This window comes from Camponotus vicinus, unplaced genomic scaffold (assembly GCF_025532165.1).
Source record: "Camponotus vicinus isolate PSW18456_S1 unplaced genomic scaffold, iyCamVici1.0 SCAF_5, whole genome shotgun sequence".
NCBI lineage: Eukaryota > Metazoa > Arthropoda > Insecta > Hymenoptera > Formicidae > Camponotus > Camponotus vicinus.
The window spans coordinates 18,390,795-18,415,034 of record NW_028141977.1 but is presented as its reverse complement, the minus strand read 5'-3'; the positions used below and the strand labels follow the sequence as shown (position 1 = coordinate 18,415,034).

General features: G+C 34.1%; 2 protein-coding genes across 24 annotated transcripts in view; one reads left to right on the top strand and one right to left on the bottom strand.

The window, feature by feature from the left end:
* Window positions 1-24,240, top strand: part of Hdac4 (histone deacetylase 4) — a 101,246-nt gene that overhangs the window by 59,737 nt on the left and 17,269 nt on the right. For 5 of the 16 annotated variants that reach the window (XM_083100206.1, XM_083100203.1, XM_083100204.1 and 2 more), the window contains 3 exons: window positions 9,945-10,004; window positions 15,270-15,436; window positions 22,881-22,985. In XM_083100206.1, coding sequence (XP_082956332.1) covers window positions 9,945-10,004; window positions 15,270-15,436; window positions 22,881-22,985 — 332 coding nt within the window. Of the gene's footprint in view, window positions 1-9,944; window positions 10,005-13,249; window positions 15,437-22,880; window positions 22,986-24,240 lie in introns of those variants that run through there. The other 11 variants (XM_083100207.1, XM_083100205.1, XM_083100210.1 and 8 more) reach the window with 8 other exon arrangements.
* On the bottom strand, window positions 126-21,399 carry LOC145972037 (uncharacterized). Of its 8 annotated transcripts, none has more exons than XM_083100226.1 (5): window positions 21,116-21,399; window positions 20,462-20,672; window positions 19,841-19,933; window positions 5,832-6,025; window positions 126-174 (listed from the first exon to the last, which is right to left on the bottom strand). In XM_083100226.1, the coding sequence occupies exons 1-5, from the start codon at window positions 21,361-21,363 to the stop codon at window positions 141-143; spliced, it is 780 nt and encodes a 259-aa protein (XP_082956352.1). In that variant the 5' UTR covers window positions 21,364-21,399; the 3' UTR covers window positions 126-140. The 8 variants fall into 8 exon arrangements, 7 of the variants coding, with proteins under 7 accessions (XP_082956352.1, XP_082956351.1, XP_082956356.1 ...); XM_083100225.1 differs by lacking the exon at window positions 126-174 and adding an exon at window positions 2,441-2,937; XM_083100229.1 differs by lacking the exons at window positions 126-174; window positions 5,832-6,025 and adding exons at window positions 19,005-19,243; window positions 19,431-19,514.

Genomic DNA, 24,240 nt, shown 5'->3' with positions numbered 1-24,240 from the left:
AATTAGATGGCAAACGAGCGGATGGTTCCTTGCATGAAGCGCGCATCGAAGTCGATGACGGGATCGCTGCCAGAGAATCGTTGTTTCACTCGCCAGAATTATCAGTAAGTTGGATCATCGTAGTACAGAACGCATAGAATTCACGAGGCTTCAATCCCTTCCAATAATAAATAGCTAGAATAGAGACGTTATTTGAATTATTTATTATTTGGTATCTCCTAATTGTACTTTAAAATTTTTTTTTTTCCAAATTTTACAATTCTAAGAAAGAAATTTGAAACAATTTACATGCAAATATGTTGTGGAAATTTTACAGTTTCAAGATAGTCCTTTTTTGTATTATAAAATTAAATTAATTTTTTAAAATTAAATTAACAATATAAAAATTGAGAGAAAGATAATCCACTTGTGTGTCGGGAATTGTATTTTTATTATGGACAAGAATTTTTTTTTTTTAAGTGAACACTTTCTTGTCACACGATATATTGAATTTCTTTTGCTATCGACAAATCGGTTAAAATAGCATCTCAATACCTTTCTGCTTCTTATAATTAATGACAAGCTTATCGACATTTTTTTTTTTCAAGAAAAAGATACAACTCTTAACTTTCTGCGAACTGTGGGATGAGAATGATCGAACACCATGTCTGGATGGGTATGAAATTTATTGTAATCAGTAGTTAGGCGGGGTTTAAGTGCGTACATCCGGAGAGGACATTTTGTAGGAGGTTGCTCGTGCGGCGCAATTACCTTAATTAATGTGGGCCCTAATTGTCTTTACCCAGTAGTCGACGCATTGCGCATGACCGGCGAGATATGAGAAGAGACGCGAGTTGCATTAAATAAAATCTACCGGCGCGAGAGATACAAATAACATGACATTGCAACGCGGCGAGGGGATGCACTTTAATGCAAGTCGTCGATGCGACTTTTTGAATCTTTCGTATCCACTAAATTGAAAATGTACAGTCGCTCGGGGTAATCCCTACTCCAATCGTTTTAAATACGCGATTAAGCGTATGAATATATTCAACATAAAAAGTGTAAATCAATTATATTTCATTTAATTATATTTTAATTATATTTGTTTAGATTAAAATTCGAATATTTTGAGATCTCTTAGTCGACCTACATATGTAACTCAATTTAAAAATACAAAACATGCACAGGTATATTTTATCATATATAAAATCACATTAAAATATATTAATATAAGAGATCGCATTATATATACAGAGCTCGAAAGCGAGCTGGCGGAATTAATCTCTTGGAAGCATCAGCGAAATTCACCGCGACCACTAATGGTTTAGCGAAAGCGAAACCTTACGCAGCATTGCGAGAAGTCTCGCTGGCAAAATTGCGGCTCGTCCGTCGATTCCGGCATAGCGTGCCAATTTTCACGGGGACGTGAGATCGAGGCACGCGAGTCGCGTGACTCGCAGGCGTGCAAACTCCAAGTCGCGCAATTTGTCCCGCACGCGCGAATTGTACGCCATGTATACACTTTGCGCAATCGATCGCGTTCTTATTCCAAGATTCTAGTCACCATTCTCTCGTCGTACACTCGCTTTACAGAATTTTTTTTGGATAAAGGATAGGCTTGAAAGAAGTGTATTTTAAGCGGAAATCATATAATTCTGCTGATACCTTCTTCTGTGTATTATTTCTCCCTGAATTAAAAAACGTTATTGCTCAAAATCAATTTAATGTAATCGTCACGTGAGAGATGTCAAGAAAAGCTATTTTTTCTCCCTGCATCGAGAAAAATTTATAATCACAATAACGAGTAACATTGTTACAGATTAAATCTTTGAGGAATTGGAGATAGATTAAGAAATAAAAATTTGAATCGAATAAAAATCCTTCGGCAAATCCTTGAACAAGTAAAGCAAGAGCAATTTTATATTCGCAGATATAGGATATTAAAAAATTTCATCTTGACAAATCGTTTCGATCAAAATTTTCTATTAACAAAATGCGTATTTTTTTCTTCCACGATACCTGACGTTGAACGAGAATCGCGAGTATCGAGCGTTTCGCGAGGCAAGCGACACGCGCGAGGCGCTAAATGTCGCGTCTATTCTTCCCTCACGTGAGGTGGCAGATGTTTAAAACGCGGCCGCTGGTGGCACGCATTGACTCGACGACCAGGCGGTAGGTTTTTAAAAAATGTATGTCGCGCGCCTCGCTATCGCCGGCCGCGCGTTATATTCGCAACGAGTGTTTGCGGAGATGGCGCCGCATCGTGGACAAAGTTCCGGCACAAAGAGCCGGCCGGCCGTTGCGTTGGTCGCGCAAAATGCACTGGAATGCACTGGAATGCACCGGGATACGAGAATGCATGCTCTATGGATACGTGCCGCCTTTGAATGCATCCGCGATGCACGCGCTTCGCACAGAGAGCACGTACCGCGCCATTCGATTCGCAGCCATTGACGTGTGACGCTTCCGACGACCAAATAATGGCGATTTCGCAAAATTAATTCCGCGCAAGGACGAGGAGTATTATCTTTGGCGAGAACGAAGAAGAAAGAACGCGTTTATTATCGCGCACGTGTAATATTTATTGTGAAAAGCGCGATAATAATATCTCGAAAGTTTTTTATAACATTATTTTTGCCGCCATTCTGTGTCGAGTTATCGATTTTTGTCATATCTTATTTATTACTATATCGCGTGATATTTTTATTTCTAAATATACACTCGCATGTGTGTATCGTTTATTCTGCGGTTATCTGCGTCGATATTTTTTATATAAGCACACATATACGTACGCGTACATGAGATCTCTTGTTTTTCGTTTTATCTCATTTTTCATTACTTCTCGGTTATAAAATTAACTCTAATATTTGGGTTGTTATGCTGACATTTTGCGCGAACGTTACGTCTCGTGACATGCGACAAGCTCCTGCGAATCCTGAATTACGAGGCAGGTTTCTGCAAAAACAATATCACACAATTGAGTATAATCGCGCAAAAATAGATTCGCGCAAGGAAGACGCCGATCGCGTAATTTCATGTGGAATGACTGATTACGTGAACTGTCTATAATTACGGTCGAGCGATAAATGACCGATTCAAAAGCACATCGCGTAACGGTCTTATGTAATACTACGTGTTTTGATGGTCAGTCGACAGCTTGATAAATATGGCATCCATTCTAATTATCCTGCCGCACAACTTCTGATAATGATAATTTTATTACTTTGGATAATTGTTGCTAGTGCGTTTATAGGTGTAAAAACGTAACGAAAACGCATTTTATTTTTTTCACGTATTTTATAAAAAATTCTTTTCAATTTATCTCTTATAATTTTATCTTATCATCTGTGACACTTTCTTTTAGTTGCTTATAATTACAAGGCTGTGAGTGACATGTTAATTGGAATCTATTAGACATGTTAATCTTGAGAAAAAAGAGAGAGAGAGAGAGAGAGAATGAGGGGCAATTAACATTTCATAAAAATTAATATCTCGCCGAGGAATTTTTGCATAAGATCCTTTTGATAACTTGATGCGCTTGATCGCGATTTACATTTTATGTAACTTTGTTCCCACTCTGTGCGTCGATCGTGCACTTTCCGAGAATATCTGCGAATCGCACGAAGTTTCCTGAATAATTTAACTCCTAGCAGCCAGGTATTTCTGGCTTCGGTTCTCCATGTGCATAAGTTCGCGCACGGAAGCACGTATGTGTATGCGATATTCGAACGGTCTCATGTATTCTTGTTGTATCGGCGAATTTTTCAACATTAAGTTGATTTTTGCACATTGTAATTTTCGCGTCTCGGATCTTTTTCCATCGGAGGGATATCAAGCGTATAAAAAATTTGTAAATTTTCGTCGGTAATATTGACATATGAGACGTATGAATAAAAATTTGTGAGAGAAAATAATAATTTGGCTTTACAACAAATTATAACTCGACAATAATAACGAGATTATCTAGTCGAAAATGTTAGCCAAGGGGATATATATATTTTATATGTATTTTATTGGCCTTTTTAAATTAACTTAATTAAAAATTTTTATACAAAAAAGTACGGAGCAGACGGAGACAGAGAGAGAAGGAGAGAAATATATCATTACTACTATACTGTTTATTTATTGAAACTATCGTTTAATATTTAAATATTAGTGTACGAATTTTTTATAAATTATTAACTCGTCGAATTCAATTCCATGATAAACATCGTGTATATTTATCCTTTTGATATTTCTATTTCTTATCTCGACATATGCATATGCAGTGTCTCGGCTACACGTTTAACGAGGAATGTCGTATTATCAATCATATTAGACGAAGACTCTGGGAAAATATATTTCACTGTCGCGATACTTTTTCATCTCTCTCTATTTCTTCTCCCGTGCGAATCGATTATCTTTTCCGTTGAATGATTACACGTGTCGTATTTTTATACGCGAAAACTAATGATCGTAATCAAAACGATCAAGTATCAGTGATTAGACGCGGTTTTACGCAATAGTCTCGGATATAATAGACGCCATGTCGAGTAATAAGCCTTGATTACGCTGTTTCCGTCATCGTGCTAGATGCGCTACCGAGTTCATACACGATCTTGATAGGAATCGTACATATACGGAAAGAGAGAGAGAGATATATATATATAATATGACAGAAGACGCGATATCGGTTTTCCGTGGATGCGATCAAATCGAGAAATTGAACGGGACACATCGGAGATTGATTACTTCGGTTAAATACTTAAACTATTAAATAATGTTTCGAAGGAATAACGTTGTAATTAGCGGATCTGATACATGCACATTAAACGCATCCTTTCACAATTTCCCATTCGATTGAAAATGTGCTATGTAGATTATGAATAAAAATATCAGAAAATAAAGGATGTAAAATTAAAAATACACACACACAGATATGTCTGAGAAATCTCAAGATACCGGAAAACGTGATTCGGGCAAAATATAAGTCGAAAAATACATATTAAAATTATTTTTTGATAGTGGCTATTAATAGGTAAAAAAATACAATGTTTTAATTATTATTAATAAAATAATTTAAAATAATTTAAGTTATACACTTAAGAAATTATGTACAAAGATCAGTGTCACGATCACAGTGTCAAGATCAATTTTATTTTAAATTATTGTATCTTATATATCATTTTTTATACATATTTTGATAGCAGTCAATACTTGATCTACATTCGATATTATTTTATTTTTGACACAATAAGATATCTTATTGTAGATAAGTTATATAAAGATAAAGAATATTATATTTCGATCGATCAAGCTTCCAAGTAAAAACATGACCTAAGTTCTTTATTAGGCAACAAACACTTGCTACCATTATATAACCTCTCTCTTAATCAGTTGTATAATTTTCATAATAAGAATCTTTTTTTTTAATTGATGCAAAAACCTACAATTCTCAGAAAAAAACCTTTCTCGGATTGAAATTGAATATCATCTCGCGAGTATCGTTGATCCGGACGATGCAATTGACGAGGCTTTTAGCAAGTAATACTCGTAATAATTGTGACGTACTACTAGTTATATTTCAATCAAAATTCGCGTTAATTATCCTTCGGTCGTACACTTGGACGAGCATCGAGAGCTCGTTCCATACTTTTACCGATCTCCATCTTTCCCGGAGATGAACGGAAACGCGCGTAAGAGGGACCACGGTGGCGCGATGCGCACCAAAGTAAAGAGAGAGGACTAACAGGGCGGCGAAGGGGCCCTCTTCCTCGGGATTAACCTTGGACTTGACTCGAAGGAATGCGCCGTGCAGTGACCTCCCGCTCGTACACGCGTTCCGCTCCCTCGCTCGTTCACTAACTTACTCGCTCACTAACTCACGCCGCTCATCTCGCTCGCCATCCTCCTCCCTCCGTCGCCCCATTTCGCTCCACCGTAGACGCTGCAGCCAGCCTCTGGCCGGTGCATTCTTTCGCAGCCAGTTCGCATCCTTCCGAGCGATTTCGGTGCCGCGGCCGAAAAATCCGGAACGGAAGTTTGAGAGGCGCGATCCAGTCCCCTTCGCAGATTGCCACAGATTTTTCTCAGATAAATTTCTTAAATGATAATAAACTTGAGCTCTCCGAAATTTATTTCTCCACTAATGCTATTATGAATTATAATTTATTAAGAAATTTAGAAAGATGACAAGTATATAATGATTACACTTTATTCGATTAAAAATTACCGACATGGTTTTTAATACGGACGAAAGTAAATACATTATGATAATATCGTTGCAGAAAAAGATCTGCAAAATTTAGTGGCAAGCTTAATGCGGCTATTTTCCGACGAATCGAATATTTTATAAGTTTGATCAATGAACGAGAATATTAATTAAAGACTTACAATTTATATTTATAAATTTAGTTATTCGGATATTATTGAATGAGTTACTGCTTAATATTTATACTAATTTTCATATAAATATATTAATTAGCTTTTCAAATCAATTGTCAATTTTTAGAAAAGTCAGTCTAGTGTGCAAAAGTTGCACTTTTTTCCAAATGCAGATTAATTATTGCACACGACACAGAATATTTTCTATTATTGTATTTTCTTATTTAAATACAAAATGTAGTGATGAACATATTATATAATAAACATTGAAATTAAAAATACAAATTATTAAAATCTCTCTTTATATATGATTATCTTATAAATTATATACATATATATTTCGACTGTAGTGTATGCTATCAATATATTTTTTTAAAGATTGCTTGAAGATAATTCGAAAAGGAAGGACGTAATACGATCGTAAAAGTCTCTTTACTCGACCGTAAATCTCCATTAACCACGACTTGCACAATGATAAGCAAAATGATCGCGATTTCCGGTGGAATATCGGATTTTATGAACTTTGACGTTTTTTTTTTCCGGGTAAAGACTTGATAAGATTCTTGATAAATTATCGTTTTTGCGCAATTTTGCTGACTTTCAATTTTCTTCTGGATTATGATAATATTATTGGGGTCAAGTAGGCGTTTTAAAAGAAAGTCCTATAAATTTTTAAAGTCTGATTTTATCGCAGATAACACAATTTATCGCGTATAACAATAGAACCCGGACACAATTGGCTTTCCCGTGATGTACCGGTTTCTCTCGCATTTAAAATTACCAGTATCTCTCGAGGTTGACGAGAGATACACGTGTATGCAGCGATTATTATCGATATTTATTGGCTCTTTACCTCGATAGAGTCATCGTTCTATAAATACACTGCAACAAAGGATGCAGTGGCGCTTACATTGTACTCATCATAATTTATAAAAATTATGTTCGTCGTAAAAAATTTTAAATTAGATAATTTATGTAAAATTTATGTCATCAAGACTGTATCATTAAAAATTTTTATCTTTTACGAAATGTTTTATATGTATATTATATGAGATTTTAAATCAAATCAAATTTTAATCTTCACTAATTTGAGTTAAAAAAATTAATATATTATCAATTTAATTCTGAGGATGTCTTACATAATTAAAATATTCCATAAAAATATGTAGAATAATATTTTTTAAATATTTTAATATGACAATTTATGACACTGAATTTGAAATCCTTTGAAATCCTGTTTCTTTATTAAAGTATTGGAAAGATATAGCGAATGATTTTTTTTAAATTCAATAGAATCGACATTGAATCATCGGTTGTGCCAAGAAGCATGATATAATTCTAGATGTTAATACACATTTATTTCTCAAAATATGAAACTATGAAACATGATTGCATTCCTCGAACTTTATTTCGCTGTGTAATCACGAATTGTGTGCGGGCCATTCAGGTATAACAAGTCGATAAAATGGTGATTAATCTTCAATAATAATAGATCAGAGGCGTGCTCGATGCTAAGGTCATCGCGATGACTGTGCCGGCACTCGTCGGACTATTACGGCCTTCGGCTAAAAATAGAACGGGTGACTTTGTGATTATGGTATAGACGTGTAGATTTATTCGATCCGAAAGAACAAAAGAGGCTGCACAACGATGTTCGAGATGGATCAGCAAACGATATTATCTGATATCATAGATAACGAACAAGAACGTTCTTTAAATTTACTTGCAGCTGATTAAATTTTTTTCTCTTTTTAAGAAATATTTCTCGTTAATATACATGTATATATCGCAGATAAAAATTCCATCATATTTTTCAAATAGTTCCAAGTATTTTTTTGATTCAATAACGACTGTCATTTGACACAGACTATCGCGATTTTCTGATATCTAAAACGAAATTAATAAGTTTCACATCGGTCAAATAATTCCTTTGATAAATTCTTTTTTCAATTAATATATTATGATTGGAAATGAAGAGTATCTTTCATATGACACACCTATTAAGCTTTTAAAATTCAATTAAATGTAATGAATGCTTTTTTCCTTACTTTGTCAAATTTAAATAGATAAATTAATCTCTTTGAAGTTTTTCTGAAATGTACAAAAGAATATAAGAATAAATATATATAAAATTATTTCAAATTTTATATGTATGTGATATTGAATATTAAATATCTTTTCTCTTTTATATGAAAAATATTAAAAAATCTGTTTCAACGAAACCGTTATTAAAATTAATATTTCTAACGTCTTATACATATTATTTATATTCAAATATAAAAACCGAAGATTTATATTCTGACAGTTTAATCAACATACTAAAGCGTGAATCAAGAATTTAATGCATTTTCAAAGTAAACAACAAATCTTTGTCTTGATATTATACGAATGGAGCGATTACTGGAATTTGAGCATTCGATTATTCAGAATTTTATTTTTATAATCGATATACACACACATATGCATGATAAGGGCCCGATAACTATCTTGAGTCTCAACGATAAGGTTCACCGTTTATTAGCTCACCGCTGTTTGAAATCTGAGAATAATATGATATCATCTGGGGTTTGTGGTAAGCGAGATGTTTTAGATAAAGGGCACGAAAAATATGTGATAATGTACTTTATCTAATCATAAAGCAGCTCGACTTGCGCTCAAAATTAGCACAGAACCGGCACACAAAGCAATCTCATGATTATATTTTCCCTTGCATTAGAGAGCGTTTAATAAAATAAATTTGTGGGAAAAAATTCCATTAATTTCGTATGATTGGAAAAAAACACAAATTAGAAAGATTTTATCTATGCATCACGTAAGAAAGGAATAATATAGAAAAAGAATAAGCGTGTTTAGTATAAATAAATTTATTGTTTATTTTTCACAAATTTGTAAGCCGTTCGAAATTTAATTATCAACCTTAAGATAAGAAAATTTTGTTTAATTTCTTTATCATTGATTTTCATGAATATAAAATCATTGATAAATCATTGATTTTTATGGATTTTTATGGATATAAAATAAGCTGGTAGAAAATAAAAATCTTTAAAGGAAATCTTGAATTTATCGAGAAACTATGAAAAATTAATTCTCCTAGTTTTTTATTCCTATCCATTTCAGATCTTTAAAACTTTCAGAAATTTAAAACTCAGTTTTATATAAAGTTATGTACAGAAAAGGATATCGAGATATCACGGTTAATATAATCAATTTTTTTCTTTCTATTATGAAATACAAATACTTTTGTACGTTCTTCGTTTTTTTATTTCATGCGTGGAAGATCGAATAAAAACTGCGTACAGTCACAAGAATCTACGATTCAAGATAAGCTGACCGGTTGTAATTGAAGTATGCGACGCCATCGCTATCATCAATCGTGATATAATAGTTCACGATAGTTTGCTCGGGGCATCTCTTACCGTAATTCAAATAGGCTGACGTCAATCGGCAGTCTGCCATTATTTATACACATCGGTGGCTTCTCGCGCAATTGCAATGTTTATTTGCGAATTTGCGATTGCGCTTGATAGTGCAACGAGCTAATTTTCATTGTTTTTTCTACATATATGTCAGTTTTATAAAACGCTTGTAATTTGTTTCAGAAGACGTGGGCTACAGAAGTGTCGAGATCACGTCCGCCTTCACGCATCTGCCTCAAAAGGGTAAGGCATTTTTGCTATCCATATCTAAAATTTTCGTTGATCGACGCAATTTTTTTTAATGAGTTATACATACAAATTTAAATATCTTGCAATTTCTTTAATTTTAAACTAATTAATATAGCATTTTCAAATTATCAAATTCTTTAGATTCTAAATAAAAATCGTGATTTTTTTTTTAAATAGAGAAAATATGTATAATTTATAATTTCCCAGAGAAAAACATTAATACGTATATTAGTGTCAGCCTTGATCTATAATTTATTAAAATTGATTCCTCATTAATTCATATCATTTTAAGATTCGGTTTTTAAGTTGAAATTTTGTCATAGATTAAACTATCGAAATACTGTACTTTGATATTTAGCGCGATATTTTTAGACATTCTCTTTAAATCAGCAAATATTATTTGACAACATGTTGATCAAGCAACGGTGAATCATACGGCTTGGAAATGTTATGAGTTAAAGTTAAGAGGAAAATTACTTAAAAGTTTAATTTGTTTTGAAATATATTCGGTTCCGAATCTATAACAGTTTTGAAAGGCAGTAGCCGCGAAGAGAAAAGGATAAAGAAATGGCGAAAACAGATTTTAGAAACACAAATGTTATTTCAAGTCGTAATAACTGGTATAACTGGTATAACCGGTATAAGCATAATCGACGTGGAAGACCCAGGGAGGGAGGGGAATATTATCACCAAACTGTTTGCGTATCTATAATATAAATTTCGAGTTTGCTAAGCCAGCCCTTAATTTTGCCATTCGCTTGGTATTGCTATTTTGGTAAACATGATAATCGATCTTTCTGTTTTTTTATTATAAAGCTTGCGTGTAATAAAATATCAATATTAATATAAATATTTTCCTTTCGCGCATGTAGATAAGTTGGAGTAAAAGAAAAATATACAGTAATAAAAATATATAATAAATAATAGAAACATAAAAAAAATAATAAAGTATATTTATGTATGTTATATTCTAAAAGAACACTGTATATAAAATATTATTATTAAAAAACTATTTGCTGAACAAAAATGTTTTAGGATATTTATTCTCGTAAAATGTGCAAATCGACGATATTAAAATTCGAGCTGAATTAAAAAGTATTATATATTTCTTTTGACATCCGCGCGTCAAACGCATTTCACGTTATATATTGATCCGTAGAATGATTTAATAAATGCGAGTTAAAGAATTAAGTAACGCTTAATATAAGCGTTACTCACACATAATGTTACTACGTGTAATGTCTAAATAAAGAATTGCAGATAAAGAATTTTATTCAGAGCGCGATAGTAAATATGCGACGAATGATTAGCATAATTACACGAGTATATTCAAAGAGACACATGTATCTCGTTACGTAATTAAAAAAGGAAAACATCCGAGAAGAAGATGTAATGCGATAAGCGATTATGATTTAACATAACAATTTTATTTTGTACACACGCACGTGCACAGATACATTCATCGTTATTTACGCGTGATTATCAATGTATCTAAATTTGTCGGAGTCTGTTAAGAGGTGGCGTCGAATTTGTTTTTCGCACATTCGATTAATTTTTTTTTCTCTCGACAGCCACATTTTTAGACATTCGCAATTCATGGATCCGATAACCTTGAGCACCATAAAATCCATTTTGTCGTTTTTCCTATCGCTTTTGAGTGAACGAAAAGCACGAAAGTGAAGCAATGTATTCTTCGCTCTTTCTCTGTCTAGTTTGACCTTCGACGTGAAAAGCATGTATATCATAATATTTACGAAAATGAAGTTATCTCCGGCTTCTCTGTACAATGTAAGCTCTTTCTCTCTCTCTCTCTCTCTCTCTCTCTCTCTCTCTATGAATATATTATATTCCAAAATCTCTTTTATATCTATATTTTACCATGGAGATTCCAAAATAGAAGTAATTTCTCGATTCAACATATCTGATTTTGAAATTGCTCTATAAAAATAAAAATTACTATAAAACTCGTCTAAAATATATAATTAAAAAAATTGAAAAAAAGGGAGAGCAACTAAATTTTGAAGAGAATATTTTTTTTTATATATTTTATATGTTTGAGACTAAGTTTTCTTATTACTATACATTTTAATTAATCAAATTAACATTTATATATAATTAACTTATTAAAATTAACTTATTTATAACTATTTATTTTTTGATATGTTTTTCTATAGGACAATTTCATAATATGCTATTTATATAGATCTTTCAAACACAAATCAAACTTTGAATAAAAATAATATTAAATTCTACTTTAATAACGTTCAATTAAAAAATTATTCTTAATATCTTTGTAATCAGACATTTTTTGTAAATTTTATCTTTGTAATCTTCGCATTGTATCTTCGTTAGTCCGGAAATATGCGAATATTACGTCACATTTTTTATAATATACATATATTGTAGGGTGAAAAATAAAGGGTAAAGAATAAAGATGTAAAGGTCGATTTTGAATAGCAGATTTATATTTTGAATAACAAATTGTAAGAATACCTTTTTCGCATAAAAACTTTGAAAAGAATGATTTCATAGATGCTTACGTCGATTCGATAGACATAGAAAAAGTAGAATTTACAAGAAGTAGAAACGAAGTTTTTTATCAATTGATCTCAAGTATACATTTTTCATTTAGCCTTTATAGCCTTTCTTATACTACTATACTAATATCGCTGTATTGTCTGTCTTTGTTGAAAAAGTAAAAGTAGAAAAAAGCAATTCTTCGCTTACAAAATTATTGTTATTCAAAATGTGATAGACAACTTCTACAAAGCAAAAAATTCGGAATTTTTAGTCAAATTATTAGTAAAAGCATTAAAAAGCAATTCTTCGCTTACAGAATTATTGTTATTCAAAATCTGATAGATAACTTCTACAAAGGGAAAAAATTTGGAATTTTTAGTCAAATTATTAGAATACGTGAAGAGCGAAGTGTCAAGGATATTCGACACGTGGTTTCGACGAACAAAAAAACATACTGAAGCTTATCTGCGACAAAAAATCTCTTTATTTTGTTACACGTGTCGCTAATTACGCTCTAGCAGCAAATTAATGCGTTTCTCTCTCGCAAAAAGAATTCCTCGTCGCTCTCGGAACACGATAATAGCCAAGCGGAGAGAGAGAGCACGCGACCGAAACGTCATTCTCGCGATTGGCGAATCCGCTCGCCGGTTCCCCCTCGCATCCATCGCGGATGACGAGGATTTATCAGGACGGCTCGCTCGATCGAGATCATTCAGTCGCGATCCGTCTATCGAGGGGACAATTTCGCGTCGTTTTCCTTCCTCTCCTATTTTTTATGTGTCACAGTTTCTTTTTCCCTCCCTCCCCCTCCCTCCGTTTCTCTTACCTCTTTACCGCATCTTGGCTCGCGTAATCGCTTCCAGCGCGAGCTAAATTTAGCGCTGACCGTTGCTTTTGCCGAACGACGTATATAAAGCTCCTCCTTCTCGCATTCGCCATCGTTTCCTGCACGCGCGCCCGTCGAGGTCGCGAGACGACGAGAAAACACCACGAGTCCCACCTGTGAAGCTCCGTCGCGATCGCGCGATCGCGCTCTCGCGACGAGAAGAGTCGCTGGATCGTCGGTGGAAGATCTTCGACGTACATAAGGACACCGCGAGATCGCGAGCATCTGCATTCGCATCGATTCTGAAAGTAGGAGACTGCGTCGCGAAGAGCGGCTTGAACTTGTGACTCCCGACACTGATAACCGGAATCGACGAACTTCGTTATCGCGGCACGCGCGCCTGGAATTTCGTTACGGCGTAAAAAAAACCCGCTCGTGGAAACTCTAATGAAGCCCACGTGGCTTTGGTGCGCGATGACAATTAATAGTGCGGGGGGAATTTAAACTCGAGTAAAAAATACGGGCGATAAGAGCCAACAACGCTATCGCGAACGGCGAGTTATCTTCTCTTCCCTCGAAGCTTCGGGGGGTTCTTTAAACGATTTCGAGCTTGGACTTTTAACGGGCACGTGCAAAATTCGCGCGACAAACAAGCGGAATACAGAGAAACACACGGGCCTACTCCATGAGAGCCTTGTGTGCAAACCGATGGAGCGATAAGCGACCGTTCGTGCGCGCGTTACGTGTTACGTGTGTGCATTGCGCGTAATAAACGCTAAAAATAGCCGTGTTATCGCGCCGCGAACGAATAACGAGGCGATAAACATCGTCGCGACGCACGCGCGGCCGCGCACGAATTACGCGAATTCTCTTCTCGATTGTCGGCGATAACCAGAGGAGGGAAACCGCCACCGCCGGTGGCTTCCGCTCGTTCTTCTTTATTCCCGACCCGGCCGCGATGAGAGGCCCCAAGAAGAGAGAGAAATCACGCTACCACGAAATTACGCATCTCGCAAATTACACTTCCTCCGCCAAGTCGCTCCAAAATTAGCATTATTCTCGGATAAGTGAAAAAAAAAAAAAGTAACCACCGGATTGACAACGAACAATTTGAAGGACGCAAAAAAAACGTTTGGGCTCTTTCCATTATTTATACGCGAGAATTTTCGCCTTTCTCGATATTTCATTCTTGACGTTTTAAAATTTCGACACCGAAGAGAGAGAGAAACATTGAAAGACAAGGATTTAAACACACCAAGATAAAAAACTACCATCGACAATTTTAGTCGCGTGTGCTTTGTGTGTGTGTGTGTTGATTTCTTTCCGATATTTAAATTAAATGTAAATTGCGAAAATATCGCGGCGTGCGCTGTTGAATAAATATCGATAAAGAGGTATCGAGACAACAGTTGGCTGGCAGCAAGTGAAATCGCACCGTGTATTATTGGACGAATATTGATAAGAATTATCGAGACATCAGTAAGTGAGGGAAGCGATCTTTTAACAACGACGATCTCGAGGCGAGAGACTCGATTCGATACCAGTTATTACGACTTTTCAATCCGCTAATAAATATTTTACTTGTTAAATTACAACGTAACATATTTTATTTCGCAGACGCCAAAATTAATAAACTTGATTCGAGATTAATTCCTCGAATTTCACTTTATCATGTCCGATCGTATCGGTGCGAAAGTTCGATAATAGAATCGGGGAAGAGAGAAATAAATACCTTGAAAAAAAAAAGAAAAGGAACACTATGAAGGTTTACGTGGAGCGAGCGAGCGCGTTCGATCGATATTCGCGAGCGGGAAGCTCGAACGTGAAGTTCGTCGGCGACATTCACCATCGCCACGCGACCGCTCACGAGAGCATGTTACCGAACGTGTGTTGTTGTTATTACATGTGCGTAGAGATGGCCAGGGATACGCCGGGCTCGCCGATGCCGCGACCGCGAAATTTGGGCGCCGGCGGCGGGGGAGGCGCGGCGACGGCCACCCTGACTTCCGGCGCTTATCACGCCGCAGCAACCGACACCGCCAACTTGCACGACCACGCGCTGCAGCAGAAGATGCTCGAGGTAATGTATTCGTGTATATATGTACGTACGTATGTGTTGGATCGTTGTTGGGTGTACGAAATGAATTCGGAGTCTTTTGTGAAACAAGTCGTCGATTATAAAATCAGGGTGTCTACTCCCTGGAAAAACAAAGAAAATTTGGAATTTTCGAGACTTTCTGTGATATCTGGAGTATTCAGAAAATTTTCCTAGTTTTATCGAGACTCGGGGAATTTTTATAAATTTCTCTTTAATATTTTATATTGCAAATAATTGGCAATCTTTCGATAAGTCCAGTTACGAATTATGTGTATGTTTAAAATATATTATAAATATGTATCTATTTTTGTTTATAAAATGTTTAATAATTCAATGTTTTAGCAAAATATTGAATGTGCAGTATACAGGGTGTTTCTAAAACTATGTCGGAGATTTTAAGGGCGTATTCCAGGGGTTAAAATAAGAAAAAAAGTTCACTTAAATTTAAATGGGCCATCAGAGCCAAACGCGGATGGTAGTGCGTAAGTTCAACGAAAACTTAATTCTCGTTGAACTTACGCACTACCATCCGCGTTTGGTTCTGATGGCCCATTTAAATTTAAGTTTATATTTTAATATACAGAGCCTAATTTCTTATAGTTGTTAAAAAAAGTTTATATAAACATGGGTCCAAAAATGCTTTTCCTCCGAGTTATAGCCCCCTAAAGTTGAGGGAAAAAATCGAAAAATGTATTGTCAAAACCACATAAAAATAAAGCTCATTATTAATTATTACGCTGTGCAAAACTTTAACGTTCTATGAAAAAGTCTCCGAGAATTACAATACATTTTTCGATTTTTTCCCTCAACTTTAGGGGGCTATAACTCGGAGGAAAAGCATTTTTGGACCCATGTTTATATGAACTTTTTTTCTTATTTTGACCCCTAGAATACGCCCTTAAAATCTCCGACATAGTTTTAGAAACACCCTGTATATTCTTTTTATCGTAATTTTTAGTGAAAAAAAATAAAAATGTAATCTTATGGAAGTAGAAAAATGTTAAATGTCAATCTTACGAGAGCTATTATTTTTTAGGAATATATTTATGTATGTTATTTTAAATCATAATTCTTTCTAATAAAAAGATATCAAATGATCTTGAGAAAAGAAATCTGTGAATCTTGCGCGAACATCGGATTGAAGTGAATTGCAGTGATAGATGAAACCATATATCGCAGAAATCTGCTCGGAATATGTACGATGAAGTTTAGATTACTGCAATCGAGCTCACACAGTTTCGGGTGAGTTCGATCGATCGTGCGCGCTTTAGTTATATTGCTACTAAGTTCAAGGTCGCCGATACTTTTGTTAAGACTAGATTTAATTTAATGCTTCCGGAAAGAAAACATATATCGCCTACGATATTTTCTTATACGTTTCGTTATGTTGCATCAGTCAGGTCTCGTCCTTTGAAAAAAACAAAAGGCTAGAAATAATCTTTAAATGCCTATATAAATACATACATAAAATACAGTTGAATATTGCATACATAACGTATTTCAATAGCGTGTAGCGCATATCTAATTTCAATCTTAAATTTTAATCTTAAATTTGCATTTTAATGACATTTATCTTTTTCTTCAACCGAAGTCGTCTCACAGAGCCTCCTTTATTATTAGTTCCTTAAAAAAGTTTAGACTAATATAAATTTGGAATCGATTAGGGAGATTTAAGGGAGACATACACCCAGATGTACCGAAAATGACCCTATTTTCACGAATTTTCTTCGCGGAAAATATTAGAATTATCAAAATATGATTTTTATATCCAATATATTATATATATTTTTCTTAATACAGTGTTAAATTTTTATTAAAAAATATTTAAAAATATAGGAGATATCATCGCTGGCGTTAGACGCTTTGCGGTAACCATTGTGCCATCTACAAGGTTCATCTGAAACAAAAAAATCAATTGATTCTTAAAATAGGTGGATAAATCTAGTTTTTGTCGTAGCCGATTTTAAAAATTCGCAATATTTAAAAAATGGCGTTTATCTAAATCTGAAGGTGCGGATTTTTCGCTTAAAAATCGATTATTTTTTGGCTATTAAAAAAAAATAAAAACTTAAAATAACCGGCTACGACGAAGACTAATAATTTCATGCTTAATAAGTAAAAAAAAACCAGAATGTGATCCATCTAGTGATTCTCGAGATATTGTGATCACCGATTTTAAAAACACAGTTTTGAGAAAAACGCGTTTAAGGTTTTAAATATACTTTTAATCAATATCAGTAATTTTTTGACTTACACTTAGAATCATTTACTTCATGTCTCATCTTGTCTCTCGTCTTATATCTTGAGCAGTGCGCTTCGCTCTTATTATTCGGCGCGAATTTTCTGCAGAAGAATGTTGATGCGCATTTGGTTCTGCAGATATTCATTGCTTGCATAAATTAATTTATAGTAGTGATTTTAAATTTTAAATTCGAATCCACGTGTATTTTTTGCTTTGAATGTTATATCATCACAATGTTTACATTTCACACACTCAGATATTGCTATGAAATAAAGTTCAATATTCTGTATCCAATATTTGTTTCTTCTGGTACACACACACACACACACTAATACATTACTAGCGTTTTTTAGCAGAAAGAAAAGAACACGGGTACAGGTGCTACGGCACTTGCCAGATAACGTTCGCCCGCCAATCGTGAAGCCGAATTTTTTTATTTTTTTAAATTCCGACTTGGAACTTTAGGAAAATATTCTTCAAATTATCATACTATAAGAAAATGCAAAAATTGAGAAATCAATTTTTTTATCCATCTGGGTACATGTCCCCTCTTAAGGATATAATAATGGAGTGAATTAATTCAATCGTTCAATCTCGCGAGCTTCTTTCTCTTCGTCATTTTCCTTCAAAGAATTTGTTATTAAAATTATCATAGCGAATATTTTGTTCGCTCTATCGCATATTATGTACATACATAACAGTGGAACGGAATTGGCCACGCGCATCGTACATACATATCGATCCTCTGGCCGAAGCTCGGTGACACACGACGCGTGCGAAATCGCACGCGTGCTGCTGCGTAACGCCTCTATTCGACGGGTAGAATTCAATTACCATACGTTCGACGGAAAATAACGTAAACAACAGGAGAATGAAAGATATGGGGGACGGAGAAAGAAGAGGGTATTTTTCGCGGGAATATATTCGCGATGAGAAAGAGAGAAATTCACAAATGATGTTGATAGATGACGAGAAGTTTGTAATATTTCTCTAATATTTCATCAGCTATAATTTGTTAATAACTAATTCTGCAGGGAAAGATATAATGATTAAAAATATATAGATCCATACTCTCTCTCTTACGCGTGTTTACGCACATATTTTTTTATATATTTATATAAAATTATATTTATATTTTATATTTTTAATCCGTATTGCAGTGTTCATTATGTCCATATGTGATTTATGTTTATAATTTTTTTTTTATTCTTTAGATGTTACTAATTATTTTTATATATTCTATACAAAAAAAGATATTGCAATAGGATTATATGTATGTATACATAAATTTTTTATTGGAATATCAATTTTAAATTCAAAAAAATTATTTGGTTTGCATGTCGCATTTGATTCGACAACGTAATTATATATTCGATATCACTAATGAACGAAGTATTAATTTTTTCGCATTATATATACATTATATCAGCTTATGTCCAAAAAATTGCGTGTACCGATAGTAGAAATCTTTATCGCATAATTTTTACGCTTGATTGCTCATTGATAATAATTTGTCTACAGTTTCTTTAATTTGTCTAAGGTTTTCCCTAAAATGAGAAAAATACTTATAACGTTCAGAAAAAAAATCGAAGCAAGTTTGTGCTGTTATATATTTCGTTTTAAACGTATATATTTCCTAATACTGACACATGTCTAATAATAAATAATAAGAGAAGAATCTCGCAAACTAACAATCTAATGTTGCATATGCCGGTAGAATTTAAATTAACTTACGAGCTCTAACTTTTGAACCAGCGTATGATTAATACGATGTCATTATCGATAATATAAACGTATGACATTTAATTTTTTCAGGACCTGCATCAAATCGGGTATCAATATCGTTATATCATATGCAAAGTACGTGCTTCATATTTTTTTTATTTGCCATTCATTTTTGTAAATAGTAACTTGCAGTTTTCGAAGGATATCGTCCATTTTGAAAAAATCTTAATAAGTTAATAATAAACGCGTATCTTTCTTGTTGAAAAACTCTTCATATAATGATAATTTATAAGATTTCCAAAAAGTAAAATTTATATTTCCGCGAAAACCTGAAGTCTCGCGGCGATCAATCCGACAATTAGAAAGAGAGTCAAGATGTTAAAGAAAAGGACGAGTCGCGTCGTCAGAAATGGCCGTACCGACATCATTGAAGCGCGATGTTTATTGTACTCGCGTACCCAGTCTCTTACGATGATGGTGTTTGAGTCCAATATTTTGGAACCCAGAATGGCCTGTAATTAAATTAATAAATTACCCAAAAAGAATTTTATATACATATTTTTTTAATCACAAAGATTCGTTGCATTAAGAGCATTTCAGCTTTGAACTAAATATTTCTTTCAAGATACACTAGTCTTATAAGACTATCAGTTGGGGCGAAATACAATGAGACGTAAAAGAAGATAATTTTTCTCTTATATTATAAGAATATTTCCTATTTTTGGAACCCAGAATAGCCTGTAATTAAATTAATAAATTACCCAAAAAGAATTTTATATACATATTTTTTTAATCACAAAGATTCGTTGCATTAAGAGCATTTCAGCTTTGAACTAAATATTTCTTTCAAGATACACTAGTCTTATAAGACTATCAGTTGGGGCGAAATACAGTGAGACATAAAAGAAGATAATTTTTCTCTTATATTATAAGAATATTTCCTATTTTCTTATTTTTACATTCCACTGTATTCTAACAGGGCAGGTAGGGTTCATTATCATTTTTATCGGCGGAACTTTTTATCGCGTTGTTATACTAACAAAGTCGCAGGCCAAGGCCACCGAATTCAGCGGCGCCCTGCATAATGGACAAGGTGGCGGCGCAGGTGCTACTCTAACGTCGCAATAACCCGCCAAACATTCCGCGCACAGCAAGTGACCGCAGGGGGCTTTCACGCCGATCTGCGGCGTATTTAAGCAGATCGGACAGACTTCGCCGTCCGTGATGTTGTATGCCACTATTCTGTCGTCACTGTCGAGGAAACGAAAGTGCGCCGTTATCTCCCGTCGTATGTACGTGTGCACACGCGCTTTTCACTTTTCGCTTTACTGCTTTTATTCCGCAAGTTAAACGCCAATAAATGTTGGAGCGTAAACATCAATGTTCAAATGTATATAATAGTGCATACATAATACTTCAATGATATAGAAATATATTATTTCGTGAATATTATTTAAAAAAAGACTTAAAAAATTATTTTCAAAATATCAAATATTATTTTAAAAAATTATAAGAAAATTATAAAATATTATTGAGAAATAAATTTATACTTATATATTAAAATTCTATATTTTAGATTTAATCGTAACTCAAAATTATTTTGAATGTGCGAATTAGCATTCTTTTGCAGAATGCAAATGCACGTTTATTATGATGCAGGATGTATAGATAATATTTCTTAAGAATTATTGTACCTCTTAAGATCTTTTATTTCAGTTGTCAAACTTGAGTCGTCGAAATCGGTTTGAACTGATCGATCTTGATTTCTACGCAAATTCCTCCATCTTCCGAACGAACCCTTCCTTCGGAGCAACAGGACGCAAATGCCGAAACCTATCGCGAGCACCGTAATTCGAAGAACGTATCCTTTCCATTCCGAACCATCACTCGGAATGAAAGTGAGGAGTTGAATATTCGCTTTATATTGTCCCGTAAAGTTCATTTCACAATTTTCCTCTCAGATCGATTCGATTAATTCAGTACTTTTGCGACACAATATGCCGATACTCTTTCACGATATATTACAATGTATACCAATTTATTTGAAAATTTCAGACTCGATATTCGATTTTTGGTTAATAAACTGATGTATGAATTATGGCGAAAGTGACAAAACGATGTTTATCTGTCAATTGTTTAATGGCTTGAAATTAAACTCATCGTGAAATTAACTATTAGCGAATTTGATAGGATGCACTAATGCGCACTCGTGCACATTAAAGGTTGTCATATATAAATTTACAATGGCATAAGTAATTAAAACAGTAAGATAATTAATACTATGAGTTATTATTATATATTGTTATTTAATGAATAATGATAACTAATAATAACTCGTAGAATTAATTATCTTATTGTTTTGATTATTTATACTATTATACATTTATATACGATAATCTTTATTGTGCATCGAACCGAATTAGCTACATGAAAAAATCCAATTTATACAAAACTATATTTTTCACATAAAATTTTGATATAACTTTGACATTTTGATTCATTAATTATTTTGAAGAATTGGACTTTTGAGCATGGACTTTATTATACAGAATCAAATAATTTAATTTATCACTAAGATCTTGTCCCTTCGGTAATGACTCATCTGAAATTAAGAAATGACTAAGAAACATGTTCTCGCAAACTTAATTAAAGTTGTTAGGTTTCAAGTTACTCTCATTCTCTGTTTTTTTTTTTCAATTTTGTTTCTAAAAAGGAGAATAATAAATCTCAGATTGGCGGAATATCAATGAGAATCGCAAAATTAATCCTAGAGTTATGTCAGATGTAGACTCTCTGCAGTTTCGTGTCGATATCATGTTTGATTTTTTTAAATAGTCTTGCACAGTACAATGAAAATCACATGGTAATAACGTTCACGCGTGTGCTCATTTGTGGATGTAACCAATTGGACGAAATTGTTTTGGTCTTCGTGTGAGCGCGACCCACGCACTTCCTTCTGAGAAAAGACGAGTCAAAGTCGCCCACGTGCAACGAACGCGACAACGAAAAACATTCGAGGGACACGGTGAATTGGATTAAACGGATCAAATGCGCGTGTCATGTTGGCGTAAAACTTTGCACTTTCGCATTTTCACTTGATGCGCAACAATAGCTTATTCAGAAATATATTGAACAGACTCATATGCATAAATCTGCATCTCCTCTTTTTTTTTATCGAGATCCTTTGTTCTCCATCCGTTGGGCAAATCGAGAAAAAAATAAATGTCTGTTAATAAATTAATTCTCTGATAAAATAAAAGAGATAAGCTAAAAGAGAAATTATATTGTAGAACGTAGGCTTTTTTTGTGACCACTTCGGTTGAAAAAAGAAATATGTGTATGGAGTGACTCGTATTTTACACTTGCGCGAATTATTCACACTCCATCTCTTTCACTCTTCATTTTAATCTTCAGTTAAGAATATTTCAATACCCTTGAGATATCTGGATTTGTTTCCAGCTACAGCAGCACCATCACTTTCAACAGCAGATCCTCCGGCAGCAATATCAGGCACAGGAACGACATTTGGCTGAACTGCACGAGCAACAGATGCATCAACTCAAGGTGAGTCTAATCTTTAAGATTTTTTTCGCAATTCACATATATTGATTTGTTATTTTATTATACGTATCTCGATAAGTTTAGCTCTTTAATAGTGATCTTATTGCTCCATTTGTGAGCTAGAATTTATTTTAATTAACTTTATGTTAAAAAAGTTCTCTATATATCAAAATCGATATTATTATAAAAGATTATTGGCTTTGATAATCACAAAGATTCTTTTTAAAATGGATATTGTATACTCTTTATTCTTTTATTCTATTTTCTCAAATAATTAAATATAGATGACTTCTATTTTTTTTTCTAATTATCATTTTCCATTCTTTCTTCTACATTCTCTTTTCTATCTGATAAAAAGATACATCTTTTAACGATTTTCGTTTTAACCAATCGTTGACTGATGCATCTATCATTTTATTACATGCCGTTTCTCATCGCGATTCAAATAAAAGAACGCGCGCAAATGCGGATTGCATCGAGATCTCTCTGTCTTTCTCTCTGGACGACACTTGCACCAGCGGTCAGCAGCAGCAACAGCACAGCAACCGTCCATAATAGAGAGGATCCTTCTCTCTCGCTTTTTATCCGATACCCGTCTCTCTCCTGTCCCCGTCACCGTTCGATGACAATTCTCTCGAAACGTCATCCTATGCTGTTGTCTTTTCCTCTCTTTCTTCTTCTCCCTGTGCTCTGTCGAAAGTCCAACGGAATATTCCTCTTATTGTCGGCGAAGTGCGTAACGTGCGTCACGAAGGCGATAGTAACAATAATGGTTGATCGTGAAAATAAACTGGCCGCGTCGCGCGGAATCCCAAGATTCCCGATCGACTGAGCTCGCAATCTCCGGTGTCTGCATGTGTAAAACTGGCATATCATTTGATTTCGAGAACTCATAAATTATTAAAAATTTAATAGGTTTTTTATTTTCAATAGTTTTATCATTCTTGATAATATAAACAAATAGATCTTTACCAAAGAAATTATCTTTGCCAAATTCATGCATACAACATCTCACTTTTATCCTTGCGAAGAAAGATTGTTTCTCTTCCAGTTTTAAGAAGTTTATGTCTCAATTTATGTCTCCAGTTTTAAGAATTTTATGTCTCAGCTTTAGGAAGAATTCTATTTTTTAAAAGCTTTTTAAAAAAGTATCGATTTAAATAAAATCTTAAGCTACAACTTGCAGTTGCAGTAACTTGCTTTAACTTGCAACTGTAAAATGCATTTTGACATGTAATAGTCTGGGAACAATCGAAAG

Bases quoted from the DNA above. Each gene is read 5' to 3' on its own strand.
- LOC145972037 (XM_083100225.1), bottom strand. From the start codon at position 21,363: ATGAACTTTACGGGACAATATAAAGCGAATATTCAACTCCTCACTTTC. The intron at 20,673-21,115 runs GTACAATAATTC...TTTCCTCGACAG, and splicing joins GAAATAAAAGATCTTAAGAG to TGACGACAGAATAGTGGCAT. The intron at 6,026-19,840 runs GTACGGCCATTT...CAATCTGCGAAG, and splicing joins ATCGCGCTTCAATGATGTCG to GGGACTGGATCGCGCCTCTC.